The sequence below is a fragment of the Oncorhynchus keta genome, chromosome 2, assembly GCF_023373465.1.
Source record: "Oncorhynchus keta strain PuntledgeMale-10-30-2019 chromosome 2, Oket_V2, whole genome shotgun sequence".
NCBI lineage: Eukaryota > Metazoa > Chordata > Actinopteri > Salmoniformes > Salmonidae > Oncorhynchus > Oncorhynchus keta.
In genome coordinates this window covers 18,617,757-18,642,170 of record NC_068422.1, presented here as the reverse complement: position 1 = coordinate 18,642,170, position 24,414 = coordinate 18,617,757, and the positions used below count along the sequence as shown (strand labels likewise).

The window sequence follows — 24,414 nt, the reverse complement described above, 5'->3', positions numbered from 1 at the left end:
TTTGAATGGGTGAGGGTGGGTGGTTGTGTGCGTGCAAATGCATGTACAGTATGTGTGCACTGTAAAAAATTCTAGTTTCAACTAATTATTATTATTATGTAACTGGTTCCACAACCTTTTAACTCAACCTTTCAGTCAAAGTGTTACGTGAACATAATATTTTTAGTTTTCCCAAACTTGGCTCCAACTTGAGAACTTAGGCAAATATTCAGTCAACTTAAAATGTTTGTTAAATTTTGTTCATTTATCTAGAAATTATTATTATAAATATTTCACAAAAAAAGGCTGTGGAAGTAGTTGCACACACGTAGCTTTTGACATACAATGTTTTCATTTGACATATTTGACAAACATTGACATACATGATTACATTGTGCTATGGGTGGGTGTTGTTATCGTGACCAGTGAGCTGAGGTAAGGCGGAGCTTTACCTAGCATAGAATTATAGATGACCTGGAGCCAGTGGGTCTGGCGACGAATATGTAGCAAGGGCCAGCCGACTAGAGCATACAGGTCGCAGTGGTGGGTGGTATAAGGGGCTTTGGTAACAAAACGGATGGCACTGTGGTAGACTGCACCCAGATTGCTGAGAAGTTATTTTTTAGATGACATCGCCGAAGTCGAGGATTGGTAGGTTAGTCAGTTTTACTAAGGTAAGTTTGGCGGCGTGAGTGAAGGAGGCTTTGTTGCGAAATAGAAAGCCGATTCTAGATTTGATTTTGGATTGGGGCGGCAGGGTAGCCTAGTGGTTAGAGCATTGGACTAGTAACCGAAAGGTTGCAAGTTCAAATCCCGAGCTGACAAGGTACAAAATCTGTCGTTCTGCTCTGAACAGGCAGTTAACCCACTGTTCCTAGGCCGTCATTGAAAATAAGAATTTGTTCTTAACTGACTTGCCTAGTAAAATAAGGGTAAAATTAAATAAAAAATTGGAGATGTTTGATATGAGTATGGAAGGAGAGTTTACAGTCCAGCCAGACACCTAGGTATTTGTAGTTGTCCACATATTCTAGGTCAGAAAAGACGGAAGGAGTGTTGTATGGCATTGAAGCTCATTTGGAGGTTAATTAACACAGTGTCCAAAGAAGGGCCAGATGTATACAGAATGGTGTTGTCTGCGTAGATGTGGATCAGGGAATCACCCCCAGCAAGAGCGACATCGTTGACATATACAGAGAAAAGAATTGTCCCGAGAATTGAATCCTGTGGTACCCCCATAGAGACTGCCAGAGGTCCGGACAACAGGCCCTCCGATTTGACACACTGAACTCTATCAGAGAAGTAGGTAGTAAACCAGGAATCATTTGAGAAACCAAGGCTGTCGAGTCTGCCAATAAGAATGTGGTGATTGACAGAGTCGAAAGCCAGGTAGATGAATACGGCTGCACAGTAATTTCTCTTATCGATGGAGGTTATGATATTGTTTAGGACCTTGAGCGTGGCTGAGGTGCACCCATGACCAGCTCTGACTCCAGATTGCATAGCGGAGAAGGTATGGTGGGATTCGAAATGGTCGGTAATCTGTTTATTTGGCTTTCGAAGACCTTAGAAAGACAGGGTAGGATAGATATACAGTGGGGTGAACAGGTATTTGATACACTGCCGATTTTGCAGGTTTTCCTACTTACAAAGCATGTAGAGGTCTGTAATATTTATCATGGGTGCACTTCAACTGTGCACCAACAAAAATCCAGAAAATCACATTGTATGATTTTTAAGTAATTAATTAGCATTTTATTGCATGACATAAGTATTTGATCACCTACCAACCAGTAAGATTTCCAGCTCTCACACACCTGTTAGTTTTTCTTTAAGAAGCCCAAGATACAGGAAACGTATGATCTCTGTAATTGCAAACAAAGGTTTCTGTACCAAATATTAAGTTCTGCTTTTCTGATGTATCAAATACTTATGTCATGCAATAAAATGCAAATGAATTACTTAAAAATCATACAATGTGATTTTCTAGATTTTTGTTTTAGATTCCGTCTCTCACAGTTGAAGTGTACATATGATAAAAATTACAGACCTCTACATGCTTTGTAAGTAGGGAAAACCTGCAAAATCGGCAGTGTATCAAATATTTGTTCTCCCCACTGTAGGTCTATAGCAGTTTGGGTCTAGAGTGTCACCCCCTTTGAAAAGGGGGATGACCGCGGCAGCTTTCCAATCTTTGGGAATCTCCGATGATACAAAAGAGAGGTTGAACAGGCTAGTATGTGGTTGCAACAATTTCTGCAGATAATTTTAGAAAGAGAAGGTCCAGATTGTCTAGCCTGGATGATTTGTAGGGGTCCAGATTTTGCAGCTCTTTCAGAACATCAGCTATCTAGATTTGGGTGAAGGAGAAATGGTGGGGGTTTGGGCGGGTTGCTGTGGAGGGTGCCGTGCAGTAGACCGGGGTAGTGATAGCCAGGTGGAAAGCATGGCCAGCTGTAGAGAAATGCTTATTGAAATTCTCAATTATAGTGGATTTATCGGTGGTAACAGTGTTTCCTAGCCTCAGAGCGGTGGGCAGCTGGGAGGAGGTGCTCTTGTTCTCCATGGACTTTACAGTGTCCCACAACTTTTTGGAATTAGTTGCAGATGCACATTTCTGTTTGAAAAAGCTAGCCGTTGCTTTCCTGACTGACTGTGTGTATTGGTTCCTGACTTCCCTGAACAGTTGCATATCGCAGGGACTATTCAATGCTATTTCTGAACCAAGGGCTGTATCTGTTGTTAGTTCTACATTTTTTGAAAGGGGCATGCTTATTTAACCTCTAGCGTTGAGCAATCCCGTATCCGGGAGCGTAATCATAGCCTCAAGCTCATTACCATAACGCAACGTTAACTATTCATGAAAATCGAAAAATGAAATGAAATATATATATTGGCTCACAAGCTTAGCCAACACTGTCATCTCAGATTTTCAAAATATGCTTTTCAACCATAGCAAAACAAGCATTTGTGTAAGAGTATTGATAGCTAGCATAGCATTAAGCCTAGCATTCAGCAGGCAACATTTTCACAAAAACAAGAAAAGCATTCAAATAAAATAATTTACCTTTGAAGAACTTCGGATGTTTTCAATGAGGAGACTCTCAGTTAGATAGCAAATGTTCAGTTTTTCCAAAAAGATTACTTGTGTAGGAGAAATCGCTCCGCTTTGTTCAAAATCTGAAAATGCAGTCTCTACAACGCCTAACTTTTTACCAAATTAACTCTATAATATCGACAGAAACATGGCAAACGTTGTTTAGAATCAATCCTCAAGGTGTTTTTCACATATCTATTCGATGATAAATCATTCGTGGCAGCTGTGTTTCTCCTCGAAGCAAACGAAAAATACACGCAGCTGGAGATTACGCAATAATTGCAATTTAGGACACCAAGCGGCCACCTGGTAGATGTGGTCTCTTAAGGTCAATCTCCCAATGATTTGCCTACAAATACGTCACAATGCTGTCGACACCTTGGGGAAACGACAGAAAGTCTAAGCTCATTCGTGACCCATACACAGCCATATAAGGAGACATTGGAACACAGCACATTCAAAATCTGGGGCACTTCCTGTATGAAATGTCATCTTGGTTTCGCCTGTAGCATTAGTTCTGTGGCACTCACAGACAATATCTTTGCAGTTTTGGAAACGTCAGAGTGTTTTCTTTCCAAAGCTGTCAATTATATGCATAGTCGAGCATCTTTTCGTGACAAAATATCTTGTTTAAAACGGGAACGTTTTTTTATCCATAAATTAAAAGAGCGCCCCCTATATCCAAGAAGTTAAGATAGTGAGGAAATTACTTTTAAAGAACGACCAGGCATCCTCGACTGACGGAATGAGGTCAATATCCTTCCAGGATACCCGGGCCAGGTCGATTAGAAAGGCCTGCTCGCTGAAGTGTTTTAGGGAACGTTTGACAGTGATGAGGGGTGGTCGTTTGACCGCGGACACATAGCGGATGCAGACAATGAGGCAGTGATCGCCGAGATCCTGATTGAAAACAGCAAAGGTGTATTTGGAGGGCAAGTTGGTCAGGATAATATCTATGACGGTGCCCATGTTTACGGATTTAGGGTTGTACCTGGTGGTTTCCTTGATCATTTGTGTGAGTTTAAGAGCATCTACCTTAGATTGTAGGACTGCTGGGGTGTTAAGCATATCCCAGTTTAGGTCACCTAACAGAACGAACTCTGAAGATAGATGGGGGGAAATCAATTCACATATGGTGTCCAGGGCACAGCTGGGAGCTGAGGGGGGTCTATAACAGGCGGCAACAGTGAGAGACTTATTTCTGGAGAGATTAATTTTAAAAATTAGAAGCTCAAACTATTTGGGCATAGACCTGGAAAGTATGACAGAACTTTGCCAGCTATCTCTGCAGTAGATTGCAACTCCTCCCCCTTTGGCAGTTCTATCTTGATGGAAAATGTTGTAGTTGGGTCTGGAAATCTCCGAATTTTTGGTGGTCTTCGTAAGCCAGGATTCAGACAGGGCAAGGACATCAGGGTTGGCGGAGTGTGCTAAAGCAATGAGTAAAACAAACTTAGGGAGGAAGCTTCTGATGTTAACATGCATGAAACCAAGGCTTTTTTGATTACGGAAGTCAACAAATGAGAGTGCCTGGGGACACGCAAGGCCTGGGTTAACTTCCACATCACCCGAGGAACAGAGGAGGAGTAGGATGAGGGTACGGCTAAAGGCTATCAAAACTGGTCGTCTCGTGCGTTGGGGACAGAGAATTAAAGGAGCGGATTTATGGGCATGGTAGAATAGATTCAGGGCATAATATGCAGACAGGGGTATGGTGGGGTGTGGGTACAGTGGAGGTAAGCCCAGAGTGATAATAAGAGAGGTTGCCTCTCTGGACACGCTGGTTATACTGGGTGACGTCACCGCATGTGTGGGAGGTGGTAGAAAGGAGGTATATGAGGCATGTAGAGTGGGACGACGGGCTCCGCAGTGAACTAAAACAATGATAACTATCCTAAACAACAGTATACAAGGCATATTTACATTTGAGAGAGACATAAAGCAAGGCATAAAGCAATCACAGGTGTTGATTGGGAGAGCTTGCAAAGACAACAACCTGTAAGACAACAACAGCTAATCAGCTAAGACAACAGCAACAGCAACAGGTAAAATGGCGATGAATGGGCATGAGGGTTGGTTAACTACACACAGAGCTTAGTTTGGGGCTAGGGCCGACAGATAAACAAAAGTAAACAAAGTGGAGTACCGTGATAAATGAACAGTCCAGCAGGCATCAGCTATGTAGCCAAGTGATCATAGGGTTCAGTGAACATCAATAGATGGAACAGGGAAGCCGCGGGTAGTCGTTGCTATGCTAGCACGCGGGAGACACAGAGTTTAAAGTTAGCAGGCGGGGTAATTAGAAGCATTGCTAAAATAATAGCGGATCCGTGTCACATTGATTGAGGCGGGTTACCAGTAGGTATATTTAATTTAAAAATGGAAAAGTGATTGACAAATAAATTGAAATATATACAAAAAAAGATAAAAATACAAAAAGTAAACGAGAGGACGACAAACCACATCTGCACTGCTACACCATCTTGGGGAAAAGAAAAAAAATAATTCTAGTTGAATGAACATATGAGACAAGTTGAGCAAACACATAATGTAAGTTGACTGACCCTTTTTCAAGTTAATGCTAAGTTTGGATCAACTTAACATTTTAAGTTCAGGTAGCACTTTAATTGAACAGTTCAGAAACTAAAAAAGGCTGTGTAACCAATTACTTAATAATAATTAGTTGAAACTACATTTTTTTAACTGTGTGTGTGTGTGTGTTATTAGATTAAGTGACATCCAGTATCTCTGTCCCAGTAATGTGTGATCAGAGACAGAGAGGCATGCCTGTTCCCCCCTGGGCCCCATAACACTATTGTTTCATGTCTTCTCTCCTCCCTTTTCTCTTGTCACACACCACACACACACTCCTTCATCTCCTCCCTCTCTGCTGTGTGTAAGACCAGGTCGTCAACCCGTGTCTCCCCAAGGTCACAACCCCAGCCCCCTTTCCATATAATCGGGTCATTTAGCATCATAGCATCGACTTATTGCTTTGTCTAAGGGTCAAAAGTGAATTGAGCGAATGCACTTGTCACTCGTGATTTGTGTCCATGTTATTGCATCTCATCGTGCAATAGCTAGCCTACAGAAGCCTCTGCCCATTGACTAAACAGAGCAAATAATGTCACCTGACTGCTAGCCACCACCAAAAGTCAAGTACACTATAAAGCATGCCGTTCGTGGTCACTATTATTGAATTCCAGTGGTGTAAACTGGGAAACCCACATATCTATCCATATCTATTGTCTGTGTTACAGTAGTTTCATGGCTAAGCTGAAATGAAGTTGATTGTATCCCAAGTGGCACGCTATTTCCTATATAGTGCACTACTTTTGACCCTATGGGTCCTGGTCAAAAGCAGTGCAATATAAAGAGAATAGGGTGCCATTTGAGATGCAGACGTTGTCTGTCTTCTTCTCAAAGCTGTTGCTGTAAAATGAGCCAAAGTGGGGCATTGGGATTAAATGGGTTTATGCCATCCCGTATGAGTACAGTATTAATTCAGGGAACAAAGTAGCACAGCAGCAGATTGGACTCAAGTTACTCCTTCAATCTCAAGTGTCAGGTCATCACACGTGTTTAGTCTGTCAGTGACTGAAGGAAGTGAGAGGTCTTGTACTGTATGCCTGAAGTGGGTATGTCCCAAATGGCATCCTATGTAGTGCACTACTTTTGTCCAGACCCCTTTTGGCCCTGGTCAAAAGTAGTGCACTACATAGGGGATAGGGGGCCATTTGGGATGTGTTCACTATGACTTCCGTTACAGCATTGTGACTCTGTAATTAACTGTTAATTTGTGTTCTTTATTTTCTATTTCAGGAGGCGGCCACTTTTGCCAAAGAGCAAGGTTTCGAGGAGGTGAGTTACCGCCGAATGCACACCACTAAACAGATCCTAAAGGTTTATTTTAGCTGATAATTTAGTTCTTTTTTGGACAGTGATTGATGTGCTATTATACACTCCAGGCCTTGCAGCAGTTGCTATGGAAACCTGGTAGTCGTCATGGTTTCTTTGTTCAGCCATCTCTCTCTTTCTCTCTCTCTCTGTCTCTCTGTGTGTGTGTGTCTGTGTGTGTGTGTGTGTCTGTGTGTTATGACGCACTCCGCTAGGTCTGCACCCAACATCGCCTACAGATGTTATGTATTGAATTTTGAAAAGCCTCTTGGGAAGCTGAGAAGTTGGGCATGGTTTCAAGCCTTCCCTCTCTCTATCTCTCTATCTCTCTCTCTCTCTCTCTCTCTCTCTCTCTCTCTCTCTCTCTCTCTCTCTCTCTCTCTCTCTCTCTCGCTCTGCCTCTCTCTCTCTGCCTCTCTCTCTCTGCCTCTCTCCCTGCCTCTCTCTCTCTCTCTCTCTCTCTCTCTCTCTCTCTCTCTCTCTCTCTCTCTCTCTCTCTCTCTCTCTCTCTGCCTCTCTCTCTCTCTCTCTCTCTCTCTCTCTCTCTCTCTCTCTCTCTCTCTCTCTCTCTCTCTCTCGCTCTGCCTCTCTCTCTGCCTCTCTCTTTCTTGCGAGCACACTGCCGCTCTTTTTCTCTCGCTCTGCTTCTCTACCTCCCTGTTCTCCCACTCGCTCTATCTCTTTCTGAATCTCTCTCTCTGCCGCTCTCTCTCTCCATCTCTCATTTCAATTAAATTTGATAAATGCTTTATTGGCATGAATGGCTGGTTGCCACTGTTGCCAAAGCAATGTATATATAAATTAACAATATGCTTGAGGAACAACAGTATATGACAACAAAAACAAGAATACATTGAGAATAATACACACGAGAAAACATCTAATTGGGGGATTTAATTTATACAGGGTCTTTCTAAATGCAAAATATGCTCTCTCTGTATTTCTGCCTCTTTCTCCGGCTGCCTCTCTCTCTTTGGGGGCTGACAGGTTGCCTGGTTAAAAAGCTTCTCTCATTAGTATCATTACTCCCAGGGATGATATGTCTCCCCTCTCCCTGCTACAGTATAATATAGCACTAACACAAAATTGTACAGTGCACACAGTATCCTTTTAATAACCAAATTACTGCCACCTGTGGTTTTAGATTATGTAAATTAAAATGACATAAAATATGTTTTAAGTGGGGCTGCGCATTAAATGACGAATACATGTTTAGCTTTGCCTGCCTCTTTGCTGCCTTTTCAAAAAATCCTATATCCTGCTTTGCTTTTTAAATATCAATTAAAAAAGACAAACATGTGAAATCTACTTTAGATGTTTTTAAGTGGTTTTTCTCTTTTAAAGGTAGAGCTCTCCCTTGAATATAGTTCTTCTATGTATGAATAATTTTCATCCAGAATCACTTACGGTGTGATCAACGTGACTGGAATGGGAATGGATTCCTGATGGCCCTGACAGCTTCCACAGAGGAGGGAGGGAGGGAGGGAAGCTCACATCACAGAAAGTAAATATAAAGGGCAAAGCGTCAACTCTCCCAGTACTAACCAATTCTCTGACATTTTCTGTGTCAACTTGATTTGCCAGAACACTGCAAAATTGCATCTGATGAATATGATTTTTCAGAGAACAACACTAGTATGGTATTTCTAGATGGTTTCGCGGTTAAATTAGTTTTTTCTGCTTAGACTTATCTTGTTGTCATGTCACGTTTGTAAAAATGTGGTTTGTGCAGCTAGGTGCTCCAAAAATATGTTAATTCACAAGATTGGCAAAGGAGGATGTGCATTGATATTTCTGCTTCCTGCTTTTTGTTTTCATAATAACCATACTAAATAATCTGCTCGTCAGAAATATACATTGTAGCCATGCCAATTACTATTTAATATTTATTCATTAAATGACTAGGTTATGTTTCTCTCTCTTCAAAAAGCCATCAGCACACCTGAAAACAAACTTAGCAGTCGTTCTGATTGTCATCTGTTTCCTTTAAATGGCCAGAGATGAGATGAGGTATCTGTAGACCAGCAATAATGAAATCTATATATATATATATATATCTTTCCTAGGCACTCGTTACATCCCAAATAGCACCCTATTCGCTATAAAGTGCACTACTGGTCAAAAGTAGTGCACTACATAGGGAATAGGGTGCCATTTAGGATGAAACCTCTGCTTCACAAACAACCTCTCTCTATTGAGGAAGATACATTTTTCAGCGGCTTTGATACAGACACAGGAATGTAACATCCTGATAAAGCTGTCATATTATGTGGTTTTAAAAAAACTACTTCAGAGAAATGTGCCTCAGATCATCATAACCCACTAAAGTGCAGATGCTGTTGATTTGGATCCGATCAATTATTGCACAATTAATCATTCACACGTTTGCATTTGTCAGCAGAACAGTAATCCAAATTGACGATGCGAAATGTCTCCTAAACATTTTCTAAATGCACTCATGTTGAATTGAATATGATCTGTTTTCCATATTGTGTTGTTGCCATAGGAAGTTGTTGCCAGGTAAGTCGGCTACACAAACAGGTGTAGTAACATATTGTGTTCATTGTGTGTGTTTTGCCTTCCTCAACTACCTTAATAGTTACCCTATTATAGGGGTAGGGACCCCTATAATAGACCCCTAAACCCCTGTTTTCCTAAACAGACTTAAACTTTTTTTTATTAACCTCTCATAAACCTTAAAGGGTTACATACCCGGGCCGTGTGTTACTCCCGTGGAGATTTTTGCATTTGGTGTCTGGAGTCATTGGAGTGGCTGGCTTGTGGTTCAGTTGAGTTAGTCACAGTGACAAATTGCTTCTTTGCTGTTGCCTGTTAACAGCCTCTGTATTAACCTCTCCATTAGCACTTACTTGGAGTGTTACTCCCATTTTTCCTCTGCCCAATGTCTCGGCGAACCTCTTTAGACTGATTAACGGAGCTTTGGGAAGCATTTAGAGGTGCTAAAGCTCATCGGCTGGAGTGAGGAACGGAGGCAGTATAGCTGGCTGGTGGTATTGGATAAGAGCCGTATCACTCTGATTACTTCCTGCTTGGCTTTATTTGGTTGCTCTAAACGTTCCTCATTGTAGGAAAACACTATACTGCTAGAATTGCCTGAGAAGAGACTTATTGTTGTATAAATTCTACTAATAATATGATAATAAAATACTTAACAATTATAATGTAATGTAATATGGTCATTTAGTAGACGTTTTGAATCCAAGGTGACTTACAGAACTGTCAACATTGAGAGTAGATGTAGCCATGTGAGAATCAAACCCACAATCCACAATTCTCTACAAACCCAACCCACTGAGCCACTGGAACCCAATGATAAAACAGCAGCGCCGTTCATGGTCCACCCTACTGTGAGCTACTGATAGAGACATTCCACCTGCTCATAGTACATCATGATAAGTTAATAGTAAAGCAGCCATGACAGGAGTGGGTTTTTATCACTGTGATGATCAAAGGGAGGCTCACTGGAGAGTTGTGTTAGTCTCCAGGCTCCGAGATATCCAGTCTGTGCACATGCTATCGAGAAATGTGCTGCATCCCAAATGGCATCCTATTCCCCATAGGGCTCTGGTCAAAAGTAGTGTACTATGTAGGGAATAGAGTGTCATTTGGACGCAGACAGGGCCTGCTTCAGGAGGAGAATAATATATAACGTATAATAATAATAATGTATAACACCACCTAGCCGTGTCCCCTTTATTCATTCACGTAGCTTTGTCTAACAACAACAAATCTTCAGCCACACTTTAGGCCATCCTATATCCTAGTTTCATCGTCCCATATAGAATTGTTGATTACTGCATCTGATAATGGATGCAGTTCAGCCCTATATACTTAGTTTTTTCACATTTCTATATGACAAAGCAATGCGCGTTTTTAACCCAGTAATATTGATCTTTTTATCTCTATTAATTATCACTTGATCTCCTCAGTCCAGCCAAGATAGGAAACACTGACCTCTCTCAATCACTTTTGTGAACCCTCATTGACTAAAATGGCCCCCTTAGTAGGCAATAATCAAATCAAATTTGTCACATGCCTTGTAAACAACAGGAAACAAAACATAATCACTACAAAATGGTGCCGATAGAGATGGCAGCTTCGCTTCTATTCCTTAGGAAACTGTGCAGTATTTTGTCTTTTATGTATTATTTATTACATTGTTAGCCCAGAAAACATTGTGTTATTACATACAACCGGGAAGAACTATTGGATATCAGAGAGATGTTACCAGCACAACCAGCAGTACAACCAGGAATACGACTTCCCAAAGCGGATCATCTCTCTGCGCCTCCCAGGGCATTTAAACTGATTCCAGAGGCCAAAACAACACAGCAAGAGAAGATGGTGCTGGAGCGGTCTTCTAGTGAGGCTTCGAATGTGCACCCACCGCTCCCGAGTATATTACTCGCTAATGTCCAGTCCCTAGTTAACAAAGTCAACGAAATCTGGGCAAGAGTTGCTTTCCAAAGAGATATCCGGGATTGTAACATACAATGTTTTACGGAAACATGGCTAGCTGGGGACACGCTGTCGGAGTCTATACAGCCAAAGGGATTTTCAGTGCATCACGCTAACTGGAATAAACATCTCTCCGGTAAGAAGAAGGGCGGCGGGGTATGTTTTATGATTAACGATTCGTGGTGTAATTGTATCAACATACAGGAACTCAAGTCCTTTTGTTCAGCTGACCTAGAATTCCTCACAATCAAATACCGACCGTATTATCTCCCAAGAGAACTCTCCTCGGTTATCGTCACAGCCGTGCATATCCCCCTCAAGCGGATACCAAGACGGCCATCAAGGAACTTCACTGGACTTTCAAACTGGAAACCATATATCCTGAAGCATTTATTGTAGCTGGCGATTTTAACAAAGCTAATTTGAGTACAACGCTACCTGAATTCTATCAGAATACCGATTGCTGTACATGAGCGAGTAACACGCATACAAGGCCCTCCCCCGCCCTCCTTTTGGCAAATCTGACCATGACTCCATCTTGTTGCTCCCCTCCTATAGGCAGACACTAAAACAAGAAGCGCCCGTGCTTAGGTCTATCCAATGCTGGTCTGACCAATCGGATTCCACGCTTCAAGATTGCATCGATCACGTAGACGTGGATATGTTCCTGGTAGCCTCAGATAATAACATTGATGTATATGCTGACTCAGTGAGCCAGTTTATAAGGAAGTCTATAGGAGATGTTGTACCCACTGTTACTATTAAAACGTTCCCTAACCAGAAACCGTGGATTGATGGCAGCATTCACTCAAAGCTGAAAGCAAGTACCACTGCATTTAATCTTGGCAAGGCGACTGGAAATATGACCAAATACAAAGTGTAGTTATTCCCTGCGTAAGGCAATCAAACAAGCACTAGAGGGATAGCACCAGTAAGCCAGTGACTCAGCCCCTGAAATAGGGTTAGAGGTAGAGAATCCCAGAGAATGTATGTAAACTTCTGACCCACCGGGATTGTGATGGTGATGAAAGAAATAAAAGCTTAAATAAATTATTCTCTCTACTATTATTCTGAAATGTCACATTCTTAAAATAAAGTGGTGATCCTAACTGACCTAAAACAGGGAATTCTTACAAGGGTTAAATGTCAGGAATTGTGAAAAACTGAGTTTAAATATATTTGGCTAAGGTGTATGTAAACTTCCGACTTCAAATGTATGTGGCAGGGTCTACAGACAATCACGGATTACAAAAACAAAACCAGCCCCTTCGCGGACATTGGCGTCTTGCTTCCAGAGAAATTAAACCACTTCTTTGCGCACTTTGAGAACAATACAGTGCCACCTACGCGGCCCGCTACCAAAGACTGTGGGCTCTCCTCAAAACATTTAAACGTGTTAACCCTTGCAAGGCTGCTGGCCCAGACGGCATCCCTAGCCGCGTCCTCAGAGCAAGCGCAGACCAGCTGGCTGGTGTGTTTACGGACATATTCAATCAATCCCTATCCCAGTCTGCTGTGCCCACATGCTTCAAGATGGCCACCATTGTTCCTGTTCCCAAGAAAGCTAAGTTAACTGAACTAAAAATGACTATCACCCCGTAGCATTCACTTCTATCATCATGAAGTGCTTTGAGAGACTAGTCAAGGATCATATCACCTCCACCCTACCTGATACCCTCGACCCACTTCAATTTGCTTACCGCCCCAATAGTTCCACAGACGATGCAATCAACATCACACTGCACTGTAAGAATGCTGTTCATCGACTACAGCTCAGAATTCAACACCATAGTACCCTCCAAGCTCATCATTAAGCTTGAGACCCTGGGTCTCGACCCTGCCCTGTGCAACAGGGTCCTGGACTTCCTGATGGGCTGCCCCCAAGTGGTGAAGGAAGGTGTAATGGCGTTCGTCTGTTGAAGGAGAGTCGGACCAAAATGCAGCGTGGTGGTTACTCATGTTCTTTAATGTAGAATTGACGATACATGAGATAACTATAAAATACAAAACAACAAAAGGAACGAGAAAACCTATACAGCCTGTCTGGTGAATAACTAACACAGAGACAGGAACAATCACCCACGAAAAACACAGTGAAACCCAGGCTACCTAAATATGGTTCCCAATCAGAGACAACGAGAATCACCTGACTCTGATTGAGAACCGCCTCAGGCAGCCAAGCCTATGCTAGACACACCCCTAATCAGCCACAATCCCAATGCCTACAAAAACCCCAATACGACAACACAATAAACCCATGTCACACCCTGGCCTTAACCAATAATTAAAGAAAACACAAAATACTAAGACCAAGGCGTGACAGAAGGAAACATCTCCACGAAAGTTTTAAGTTCCTCTGTGTTCATATCACCGACAAACTGAAATGGTCCATGCACACAGAGTGGTGAAGAAGGCGCAACAGTGCCTCTTCAACCTCAGGAGGCTGAAAAAATGTGGCTTGTCACCGAAAACCCTCACAAACTGTACAGGTGCACAATTGAGAGGATCCTGTCGGGCTGTATCGCCACATGGTACAGCAATTACACCGCCCACAACCCCATGGCTTTCCAGAGGGTGGTGCGGTCTGCACAACGCATCACCAGGGGCAAACTACATGCCCTCCAGGACACCTACAACATCCGATGTCACAGGAAGGAAAAAAGATAATCAAGGACAATAACAACCCGAGTCACTACCTGCTCACCCTGCTTCCATCCAGAAGGCGAGGTCAGTACAGGTGCATCAAAGCTGGGACAGAGAGATTGAAAAACAGCTTATTTATAAAAGCCATCAGATTGTTAAACAGCCACCACTAGCACCGAGAGGTGGCTGCCTACCTACAGACTTGTTATCATTGGCTACTTTAATAAATTGAACACTAGTCACTTTAATAATGCCACTTTAAGAATGTTTACATATCTTGCATTACTCACCTCAGATGTATATAATGTATACTGTATCCTTCACTATCTCTTCTTTACTATCTATTGCATCTTAGCCGCTCATCCATATTTTTTATACCTATATATTCTTATCCCATTCCTTTACTAGATTGTGTGTATTAAAGTTTTTTTGTGGAATTTGTTAGATATTAGGATTTGTTGTGGAATTTGAGATATTACCTGTTTGATACTGCTGCACTGTCTGATCTAGAAGCATAAGCTTTTCACTACACTCACAATAACATCTGCTAACCATGTGTATGTGGCCAATACAATTTGATTTGAGTAGACAATGAAATGCTCGCTTACAGGCCCTTCCCAACAATACAGAGAAAAAAATAATAATAGAAAAATAACACAAGGAATGAATACTCAGTGAGTGTCATTAACTTAGCTGCCACACGGGACTGTTTTTGGGTTTTCACGTTTCTTGTTTTGTATTCTGTTCATTTATAGTTTCTCTTATTAAAGAACCATGAACTTTAACAACGCTGCATTTTGGTCCTCCGATCCTTCTCGCCTCTCCTCTTCGGAAGAAGAGGAGGAAATCCCTTACAACCAGTTTATTTTTGGATGCAATGTTCAGACATTCACATAAGTAGCTAAAGCATAACACAAACATCTGAATCGGAAAATGTAGGCTAATTTGTCCTAACGCTAACTGAGGAAAGATTGACATAACACAAGCGGTCTCATATTTTTATAACTCTCGAGCGACAGAAACTACCATATGAATTAGCTAATAGCAATTACTATTTATAACTAATCACATCACGGGTGAGGTCACAATTTATCAAAATAATTGAGTAAAACACTTTCTAGAAATCGAAAGTAATCGATGGGTAGTTTGTGCCCGCCGCCATGTTTGTTTTTTTTCACAACAACCAAAGATAATAACAGGAAACGAGATGAGTTTGGTGTGTTTATACTATGCATGTTGAAGGGTGTGTGTCGTCTATGATCATTCACTTCCCTTCATTCACTCCCGGAAGTTTACCCGAAAGATGAGTGAACCATTCATTCACCTAATTATAACATCTTTGGTCTGACAGAATGCATTGTATAATGTCACCCAGAATGCATTGTACAATGTCAACAAACATGGAGCCTCACATAGCTGGCAAATAGCTTAGCATAAGCTTATTATAATCAGTACAACATTCAACAAATTATTTTACACACATCATAGGTGTCCTTTACAATATATGCAATAATCGGAATGCATTATTTGTAACCAGTACTTGAAAATGTGAATAAAACTGTAAATACATTATGTTATATACATATATATGCGCCTAAAGTAGAAACGACAACACGATATAAAGACAATAAGGAACTTACTTTGATAGGAATGCACACATGTCTAAAGTTATTATTTGTAAGGAAAACAACAAGGAAGGCAATGAGAGTGCCAGCAAGAACATGTTCCATTTCATGCAAGACTGCACAAATACTTGGTCTGCACAAACATTGGTGAAGTGCTCGGGCTCATCCCGAAGAGAGAAGTTTGTCCAGCTCAGTAAAGCCTAAAACATAAATTGTCCGCAACACTGAAATAGGCTACTTCTATGTGAATTAATGAGGAGAAAGAACACACCTCAATTTAAACTGTTGTTAGAAAATACAACTTGTTAGAAAATTATTTTAAATTCACGTGTTGAAACATATCCTAAATATAATTAGCAGGCAGCGAGCATAAAACAACTCACGCTAGGGCAACCATTTGGAACTCACATATGAAAAGGTTAAACAAATAAAGATATATTTTACATTTGAGATTCTTCAAAGTAGCCCCCCTTTGCCTTGATGACAGCTTTGTACACTCTTGGCATTCTCTCAAGCAGAGGTCAGTTTCATCATATCGCTTGATGGTTTTTGCAACTGACCTTCATGTCTAAAACGTATTTCTAGTTATTTAACTGAGAAAGTCAGTTTAGAACTCATTCTTATTTACAATAACCGCCTACCCCAACCAAACCCTAACCTGGACGACGCTGGGCCAATTGTGCACCGCCCTATGGGATGCCCAATCACGGCCAGTTGTGATACAGCCTGGAATCTAACCAGGATCTGTGGGGACGCCTCTCGCACTGAGATGCAGTGCCTTAGACCGCTGTGCCACTCGGGAGCCCTAATGTTGTACTGTCGTTTCTCTTTGCTTATGGCAACTGTTCTTGCCATAATATGGAATTGGGCTTTTACCAAATAGGGCTATCTTATGTATACCACCCCTACCTTGTAACAACACAACTGATTGGCTCAAATGCATTAAGAAGGAAAGAAATTCCACAAATGAACTTTTAACAAGGCACACCTGTTAATTGAAATGCATTCCAGGTGACTACCTCATGAAGCTGGTTGAGAGAATACCAAGAGTGTGTAAAGCTGTCATCAAGGCAAAGGGTGGCTCCTTTGAATAATCTCAAATATACAATATTTTTGATTTGTTTAACATGGTTACTACATGATTCCATATTTGTTTTTACAATAGTGAAAATAAAGAAAAACCCTTGAATGAGTAGGTGTGTCCAAACCTTTGACTGGTACTGTACATATTACCTCAATTACCTTGGCTAACCTGTACTCCCGCACATTGACTCAGTACCGGTACCCCCTTTATATTGCCTCGTTGCTGTTATTTTATTTTTGCTCTTTTATTTTTTTTACTTTAGTTTATTTAGTAAATATTTCTTAACTGCATTGTTGGTTAAGGGCTTGTAAGTAAGTATTTCACGGTAAGGTAGGTATTTCACGGTACACCTGTTGTACTCGACGCATGTGACAAATACAGTTTGATTTGAAAATGGCACAATTGGTCAGGAGCCCGTAACATGGACGCTATTCCCTGCAGCGCCATAATGGACACCACAGTAAGGCCCTGTGGTGTGTTCATTTGGTTAATGTAGCAGGTTCTTGCTATTTCAACCCAATCATATAATTTCTCCACAGACGGATGACATTGCAGAGATTGCCAGGAGGGCCCAGAGCCTGCCGAAGGTCAACAAGAAGAGACAACGAGTGGTGGTCTTCACTCAGGGCAAGGACGATACTGTGGCCACTATCGGTAGGCAAACAGCTTTTCCTAAAATAAATGTAGGTACTTAAAGCCAAGGTATAATGCGTTATTAGGCAGTTATGACACAGTGTAAGACATGTCATGAGCATGTATGACCCCTTTATAATGCCTAATCAGTTATAATCATCTCATAATAATCCTAACTAAGTATTTTTTTTCACGCTCCATTCTCTCCATTATTGTAGAGAATTTATAGCCTCATACGACCATCGTGATCTTGTGTGCTTGAATGGTCAATGTAAGGCATGCCTTGACTCAGGCCTTGACTCAAACCACATCTCGCACAATTTCAGAGTATTGCCTTAAATACATGTTGATAGATGACTGCTGGTCACTGAAACAATGCCTTGGGAGTCGCTTCAGGGCAACAATATTTACTTTTATGTTAAGCTTGACAATGAATATTGAACGTTACATTTTCTGAGAAAAGGATTTGTATGTCCCAAATGGCACCATATTCCTGATATAGTGCACTACTTTTGTGCAGGCTCTAGTCAAAAGTAGTGCACTATATCAGGAATATGGTGGCATTTGGGACTCAACCTTTGTGATAAGCTCTTCTGACAATCATAGTTTAAGAGCGGTTGAAGGAGAGCATGGAACAGGCATTGATTTGGGAAGTAGAATTTTATTTAGTGTTTTTGGGCAGATTCCAGAACGGTCCTTAGTAGGGCTGGGAATTGCCAGGGACCTCACGATACAATATGATCACGATACTTGGGTGCCAATACTATATGTATTGCGTTTCTACACTCGGTGGCCAGTTTATTAGGTACACCACCCTGTTCATGAAAATGGTTCACACCAACAGACAGTGTGTCATGTGGCTGTGGCTTGTTACATAAAGCAGGCATTTGGTGACATTCAGTTACTGTTCAATTGAACGTTAGAATGGGCTAAACAAGTGACCTAAGCAACTTTGAGCGTGGTATTATCGTCGGTGCCAGGCACGCCGGTTCTAGTGCCTCAGAAACGTCCGGCCTCCTGGGATTTTCACACACGACAGTGTCTAGGTTTTACCAGAAATGGTGCGACAAATGAAAAACATCCAGTCAGTGGCAGTCCTGTGGGTGAAAACAGCTCGTAGGTGAGAGGTCGAAGGAGAATGGCAAGAATCATGCAAGCGAACATCAGGGCTACAAACAGGCCCTATCCTGCCTGGTGTCAATGGTACAGACTGGTGTCTGTGGTGTAAGGTTGTGGGGAAGGTTTCCCTGGCACACGTTAGGTCCCTTGATACCAATTCAGCAATGTTTCCATGCCCCAAAGAATTCAGGATGTTATGGAGCCAAAGAGGGGTCTGACCCGGTACTAGATGGGTGTACCCGATTTATTACGAATGTAAATGTATTACAATTCAATACTCCAAACATATTGCTCACTATATGTCTGCTGTAGCACAACAGAGAGACATACAGTGGGGCAAAAAAAGTATTTAGTCAGCCACCAATTTTGCAAGTTCTCCCACTTAAAAAGATGAGAGAGGCCTGTAATTTTCATCATAGGTACACTTCAACTATGACAGACAAAATGAGAGAAAAAATCCAGAAAATCACATTGTAGGATTTTTTATGAATTTATTTGCAAATTATGTTGGAAAATATCCCAGACTGTGTCACAGTTGGCCGTGACCGTAAGTCCCATAGAGTGGTGCACAATTGGCCCAGTATTGTCCAAGTTAGGGGAGGGTTTGGCCGATGGGCCTTTCCTTGGCTCATGGTGCTCTAGCGACTCATTGTGGGGGCCGGACACTTGCAAGCTGACTACAGTCGTCAGTTGAATGGTGTTTCCTCTGACATATTGATGTGGTTGGCTTCTGGGTTAAGCGAGCATGTGTTAAGAAGAAGCAAGGCTTGGTGGGTCATGTTTTGGAGAACCCTTCGCCTCTCCTGAGCCCGTTGGGGAGTTGCAGCAATGAGAAAAAAATTGCTATTGGATATCAAGAAATTGGGGAGTAGGGGGGTAACATTTTATTTTATTTTATTTTTACGATGGTGTCATCGTATCAAAGCAGGGCTTGGAGTTGCAATCCTGCCTGGGGTAAAGCTATGTGGAGAGAGATGATGGTTTCTGATTACAGCTGGGAGCCTTTGCCTTTGTTGGGTGTCACGGGGTGTCTTTCCTCGTTGCCCTTGCAGTTCAGACTACTGAGACAACATGCACAGAGACATTTTTCAACATTGTAGAATAATAGTGACGACATCAAAACTATGAAATAACATATATGGAATCATGTCAACCAAAAAGTTGTTAAACAAATCAAAATATGTTTTATATTTTAGATTATTTTAGATTCTGTTGACAGCTTTGCACACTCTTGGCATTCTCTCAACCAGCTTCACCTGGAATACTTTTCCAACAGTCTTGAAGGAGTTCCCACATATATTGAGCACTTATTGTCTGCTTTTCCTTCACTCTGCGGCCCTACTCAGCCCAAACCATCTCAATTGGGTTGAAGTCGGGTGATCGTGGAGGCAAGGTCATCTGATGCATCACTCTCCTTCTTGGTCAAATAGCCCTTACACAGCCTGGAGGTGTGTTGGGTCATTGTCCTATTGAAAAACAAATGCTAGTCCCACTTAGGGTTGCACATTTTGGGGACTATTCAGTGGTGGAATCTTTCAGTTGGAATTAATGGGAATATATGGGAATTAACGGAAATATATTCAAATTAATATTAATATCATTTAAATGTAGTAGTTTTTTTTGTATTGGATATATTTACCATATCATATGGAGAAAGAAACATAAACATTTTACCTTTTATTTAACCTTTATTTAACTAGTGTCACACCCTGACCTTAGAGAGCCTTTTAATGTCTCATTTTGGTTTGGCCAGGGTGTGATTTGGGGTGGGCATTCTATGTTTTGTTTTTCTATGATTTTGTATTTCTATATTTTGGCCGGGTATGGTTCTCAATCAGGAACAGCTGTCTATCGTTGTCTCTGATTGGGAACCATACTTAGGTAGCCCTTTTCCCTCCTTTCTTTGTGGGAAGTTGTCTTTGTTTGTAGCACTATAGCCCTTAAGCGTCACAGTCGTGTTTGTATGGTTTATTGTTTTTGTCGGCGTCTTACGAAATAAAGGAATTATGTATGCTCAGCACGCTGCGCTGTGGTCCTCCTCATTCAACGATCGTGACAACTAGGCAAGTCAGTTAAGAACAAATTCTTATTTACAATGACGGCCTACCAAAAGGCAAACGGCCTACTGCGGGGACAGGGGCCTGGGATTAAAAAAAAAATGTAAAAAAGACAATATAAATATAGGACAAAACACACATCACGACAAGAGAGACAACAACACTACATAAAGAGAGACCTAAGACAACAACATAGCAAGGCAGCAGCACATGACAACACAGCATGGTAGCAACACAAGATAACAACAACATGGTAGCAGCACAACATGGTAGCAGCACAAAACATAGTACAAACATTATTGGGCACAGACAATAGCCACAAAGGGCAAGAAGGTAGAGACAACAATACATCTCACAAAGCAGCCACAACAGTCAATAAGAGTGTCCATAATATATGCCATTTAGCAGACGCTTTTATCCAAAGCGACAGAATGTGCATACATTCTACGTATGGGTGGTCCCGGGAATTGAACCCACTACCCTGGCGTTACAAGCGCCATGCTCTACCAACTGAGCTACAGAAGGACCAGATAAGGTCCTTCTGATAGATAAGGTCCATGATAGAGTCTTTGACTGAAGAGATAAAACTGTCCAGTTTGAGTGTTTGTTGCAGCTCGTTCCAGTCGCTAGAGACACCAATACTCCTTAGTTGCCCATAAGAATGGAATGGTATACTGTATCAAAAGCTTTGGCCAAGTCAATATAAATAGCAGCACAATTTTACTTAGAATCAAGGACAATGGTGACATTATTGAGGACCATTAAGGTTGCAGTGACCCATCCATAACCTGAGCTAAACCAGGTTGCATACCCAAGAGAATACTATAGACATCAAGAAAGCCAGTCAGTTGATTATTGACAAGTTTTTCCAACACTTTTGATAAACAGGGCAAAATAGAAATAGGCATATAACAGTTAGGATCAGCTTGATCTCCCCTTTAAATGGCTGCCTTCTAAGCAATGGGAACCTCCCCAGAAAGGAGACACAGGTTACAAAGGTTGGAGATTGGCTTGACTATGATAGGCGCAGCAAACTTAAAGAAGAAAGGGTCTAAACCATCTAACCCAGATAGTTTTTTGGGGTCATGTTTAAGGAGCTCCTTTAGCACCTCGGACTCAGTGACTGCCTGCAGTGATAAACTTTGTAGCTGGGCAGGGAAAAAGGAGGGAGCAGCTTCGGGATAGTGTCATTAGAAGGGGTGGGAGATGAGGAAATGGTAGACAGGCAAGGAGGCATGGCTGAGTCAAATAGGAATCCTGACTTAATGAAGTGGTGATTAAAGAGCTCAGCCATGTGCCTCTTGTCAGTAACAACCACATAATCAACATTAAGAGACATCAGCAGCTGTGGGGAGGATAATTTATTTTCCATGTCTTTAACTGTTTTCCAGAACTTCTTGGGGTTAGACCGACAGAGCAAGAACTGCTCCTTTACGTAACTAACTTTGGCCTCCCCGATAGCCTGAGTGCACTTCTTTGTCAGCCTGAGTATGCATATACCGAGCCTTTCACCAAATGCCATTCTTCTGTCTTCGACAGAAGGGATCAAGCTGATTCTATACCATTTTACAGAGACCAGTTCATGAAGGAAGGCTTGCTCATTAAAGTTGTTTAGTAAACGTCTATGACAAATCAGGCTTGGTCATGTCACTGAGCAGCCATTCTGAACACAGGCTGTAAAACAGTTATCACTAAGGTCATTACAGAAAATGCCAGACTGATACCTATCCGGATTATTTGTGAGGATAACATCGAGGAGAGTAGCCTTTTCTGGGTGTTTGTAGTCATACCTTGTGGGATTGGTAATAATCTGAGAAAGATTTAGGGAGTCCCATTGCTTTAGGACTTGGTAGGTGGTTTAAGAATGTTTAGGTCGCCAAGCAGGACAACACAACAAATTCAGACTTAGTGTAAGGGGACAGGAGAGAGCTTAGGGCAGGTAGGGCACAGGCCGGTGCTGATGTAGGACGATAGCACCAATCGACAGAGCTATTTGAAAGTTTAATGCTTAAAACCAGCAAATGAAATTATTTGGGGACAGACTTGCTGGAGACAACTGAAAACTGAAGATGATCCTTGGTAAAGATTGCCACTCCCCAACCGTTGGAAGATCTGTCTTGCCAGAAAGGTTAACATCAGTATTCAAAACACTCTTCCTTTTTTAATTATTTTTTTTTTTTTTACCCAATTTCGTGGTATCCAATTGTTGTAGTAGCTACTATCTTGTCTCATCGCTACAACTCCCGTACAGGCTCGGGAGAGACGAAGATTGAAAGTCATGCGTCCTCCAGTACACAACCCAACCAGCCGTAATGCTTCTTAACACAGCGCACATCCAACCCGGAAGCCAGCCGCACCAACGTGCCGGAGGAAACACCGTGTACCTGGCAACCTTGGTTAGTGCTCACTGCGCCCGGCCCGCCACAGGAGTCGCTGGTGCGCGATGAGACAAGGACATCCCTACCGACCTAGCCCTCCCTAACCCGGACGACGCTAGGCCAATTGTGCGTCGCCCCACAGACCTCCCGGTCGCGGCTGGTTACGACAGAGCCTGGGCGTGAACCCAGGGACTCTGATGGCACAGCTGGCGCTGCAGTACAGCACCCTTAACCACTGCACCACCCGGGAGGCCTAAAACACTCTTCCTTAACCATGTCTCAGTAATGGACAACACATCTGGATTGGAGCTGTGAACCCACACTTTCAATTGATCCATTATAGGTAATAAGCTTCTAGTGTTAGCGTGTAGAAAACCCAGGCATTCACAAAAGCAGAAATCAGTGAAGCAGATATCAGAGCACAAGTCAGAATTGGGGCTAGCAACAGTAGCTGTACCAGGGTGTATGTGCACATTTCCAGATATCATCAACAGTAATACAATCAAGGCACGGCATAGGAGAGGGAGAGATCTGCAGTGCTGATTTATGACATCTGAATGTGCATCAGATGGCAACAAGATCATATTGTACAGCAATTTCATCAGGTAACATGAATACAACGCCGGCGAGAGGTGGTTAGAATGGGATGGGAGGCCAAATGTCTGTGTAACCAATAGACTGTCAGAGTCCCGAGTGTGAGAACAAACATAGTCTGTCCCACGGTTGGGTAAATAAAGTTTGTAGTGAACAAAGTATGCAGGAGTCATGAGGCAAATAGAAAAATAGCAAAATGCACAATAGTTTTATACCTGTATATATAACGACTTGGGGCTCGACATTGTAAGTCCCATTTCTCCTTCTCCCTAATCCAGATAGCTGATGTTCTGAAAGAGCTGCAAAATCTGGACCCCTACAAATCAACCAGGCTAGACAATCTGGACCCTTTCTTTCTAAAATGATCTGCCGAAATTGTTGTAACGCCTATTACTAGCCTGTTCAACCTCTCTTTCGTGTCGTCTGAGATTCCCAAAGATTAGAAAACAGCTGCAGTCATCCCCCTCTTCAAAGGGGGGGACACTCTTGACCCAAACTGCTACAGACCAATATCTATTCTACCCTGCCTTTCTAAGTTCTTCGAGAGCCAAGTCAAGAAACAGATTACTGACCATTTCGAATACCACCGCACCTTCTCCGCTATGCATTCTGGTTTCAGAGCTGGTCATGGGTGCACCTCAGCCACGCTCAAGGTCCTAAACGATATCTTAACCGCCATCGATAAGAAACAATACTGTGCAGCCGTATTCATTGACCTGGCCAAGGCTTTCGACTCTGTCAATCACCACATCCTCATCGACAGACTCAATAGCCTTGGTTTCTCAAATGATTGCCTCGCCTGGTTTACCAACTACTTCTCTGATAGAGT

The 24,414-nt window shown here is 42.1% G+C and overlaps 1 protein-coding gene across 6 annotated transcripts in view; it reads left to right on the top strand.

Annotated features, from left to right (window-relative positions):
- The window catches only part of LOC118397366 (adenosine kinase), a 295,175-nt gene that overhangs the window by 254,400 nt on the left and 16,361 nt on the right, over nt 1-24,414 (top strand). For 5 of the 6 annotated variants that reach the window (XM_035792030.2, XM_035792057.2, XM_035792048.2 and 2 more), the window contains 2 exons: nt 6,899-6,937; nt 17,344-17,458. In XM_035792030.2, coding sequence (XP_035647923.1) covers nt 6,899-6,937; nt 17,344-17,458 — 154 coding nt within the window. Of the gene's footprint in view, nt 1-6,898; nt 6,938-17,343; nt 17,459-19,902; nt 20,577-24,414 lie in introns of those variants that run through there. The other variant, XM_052473284.1, reaches the window with a different exon arrangement.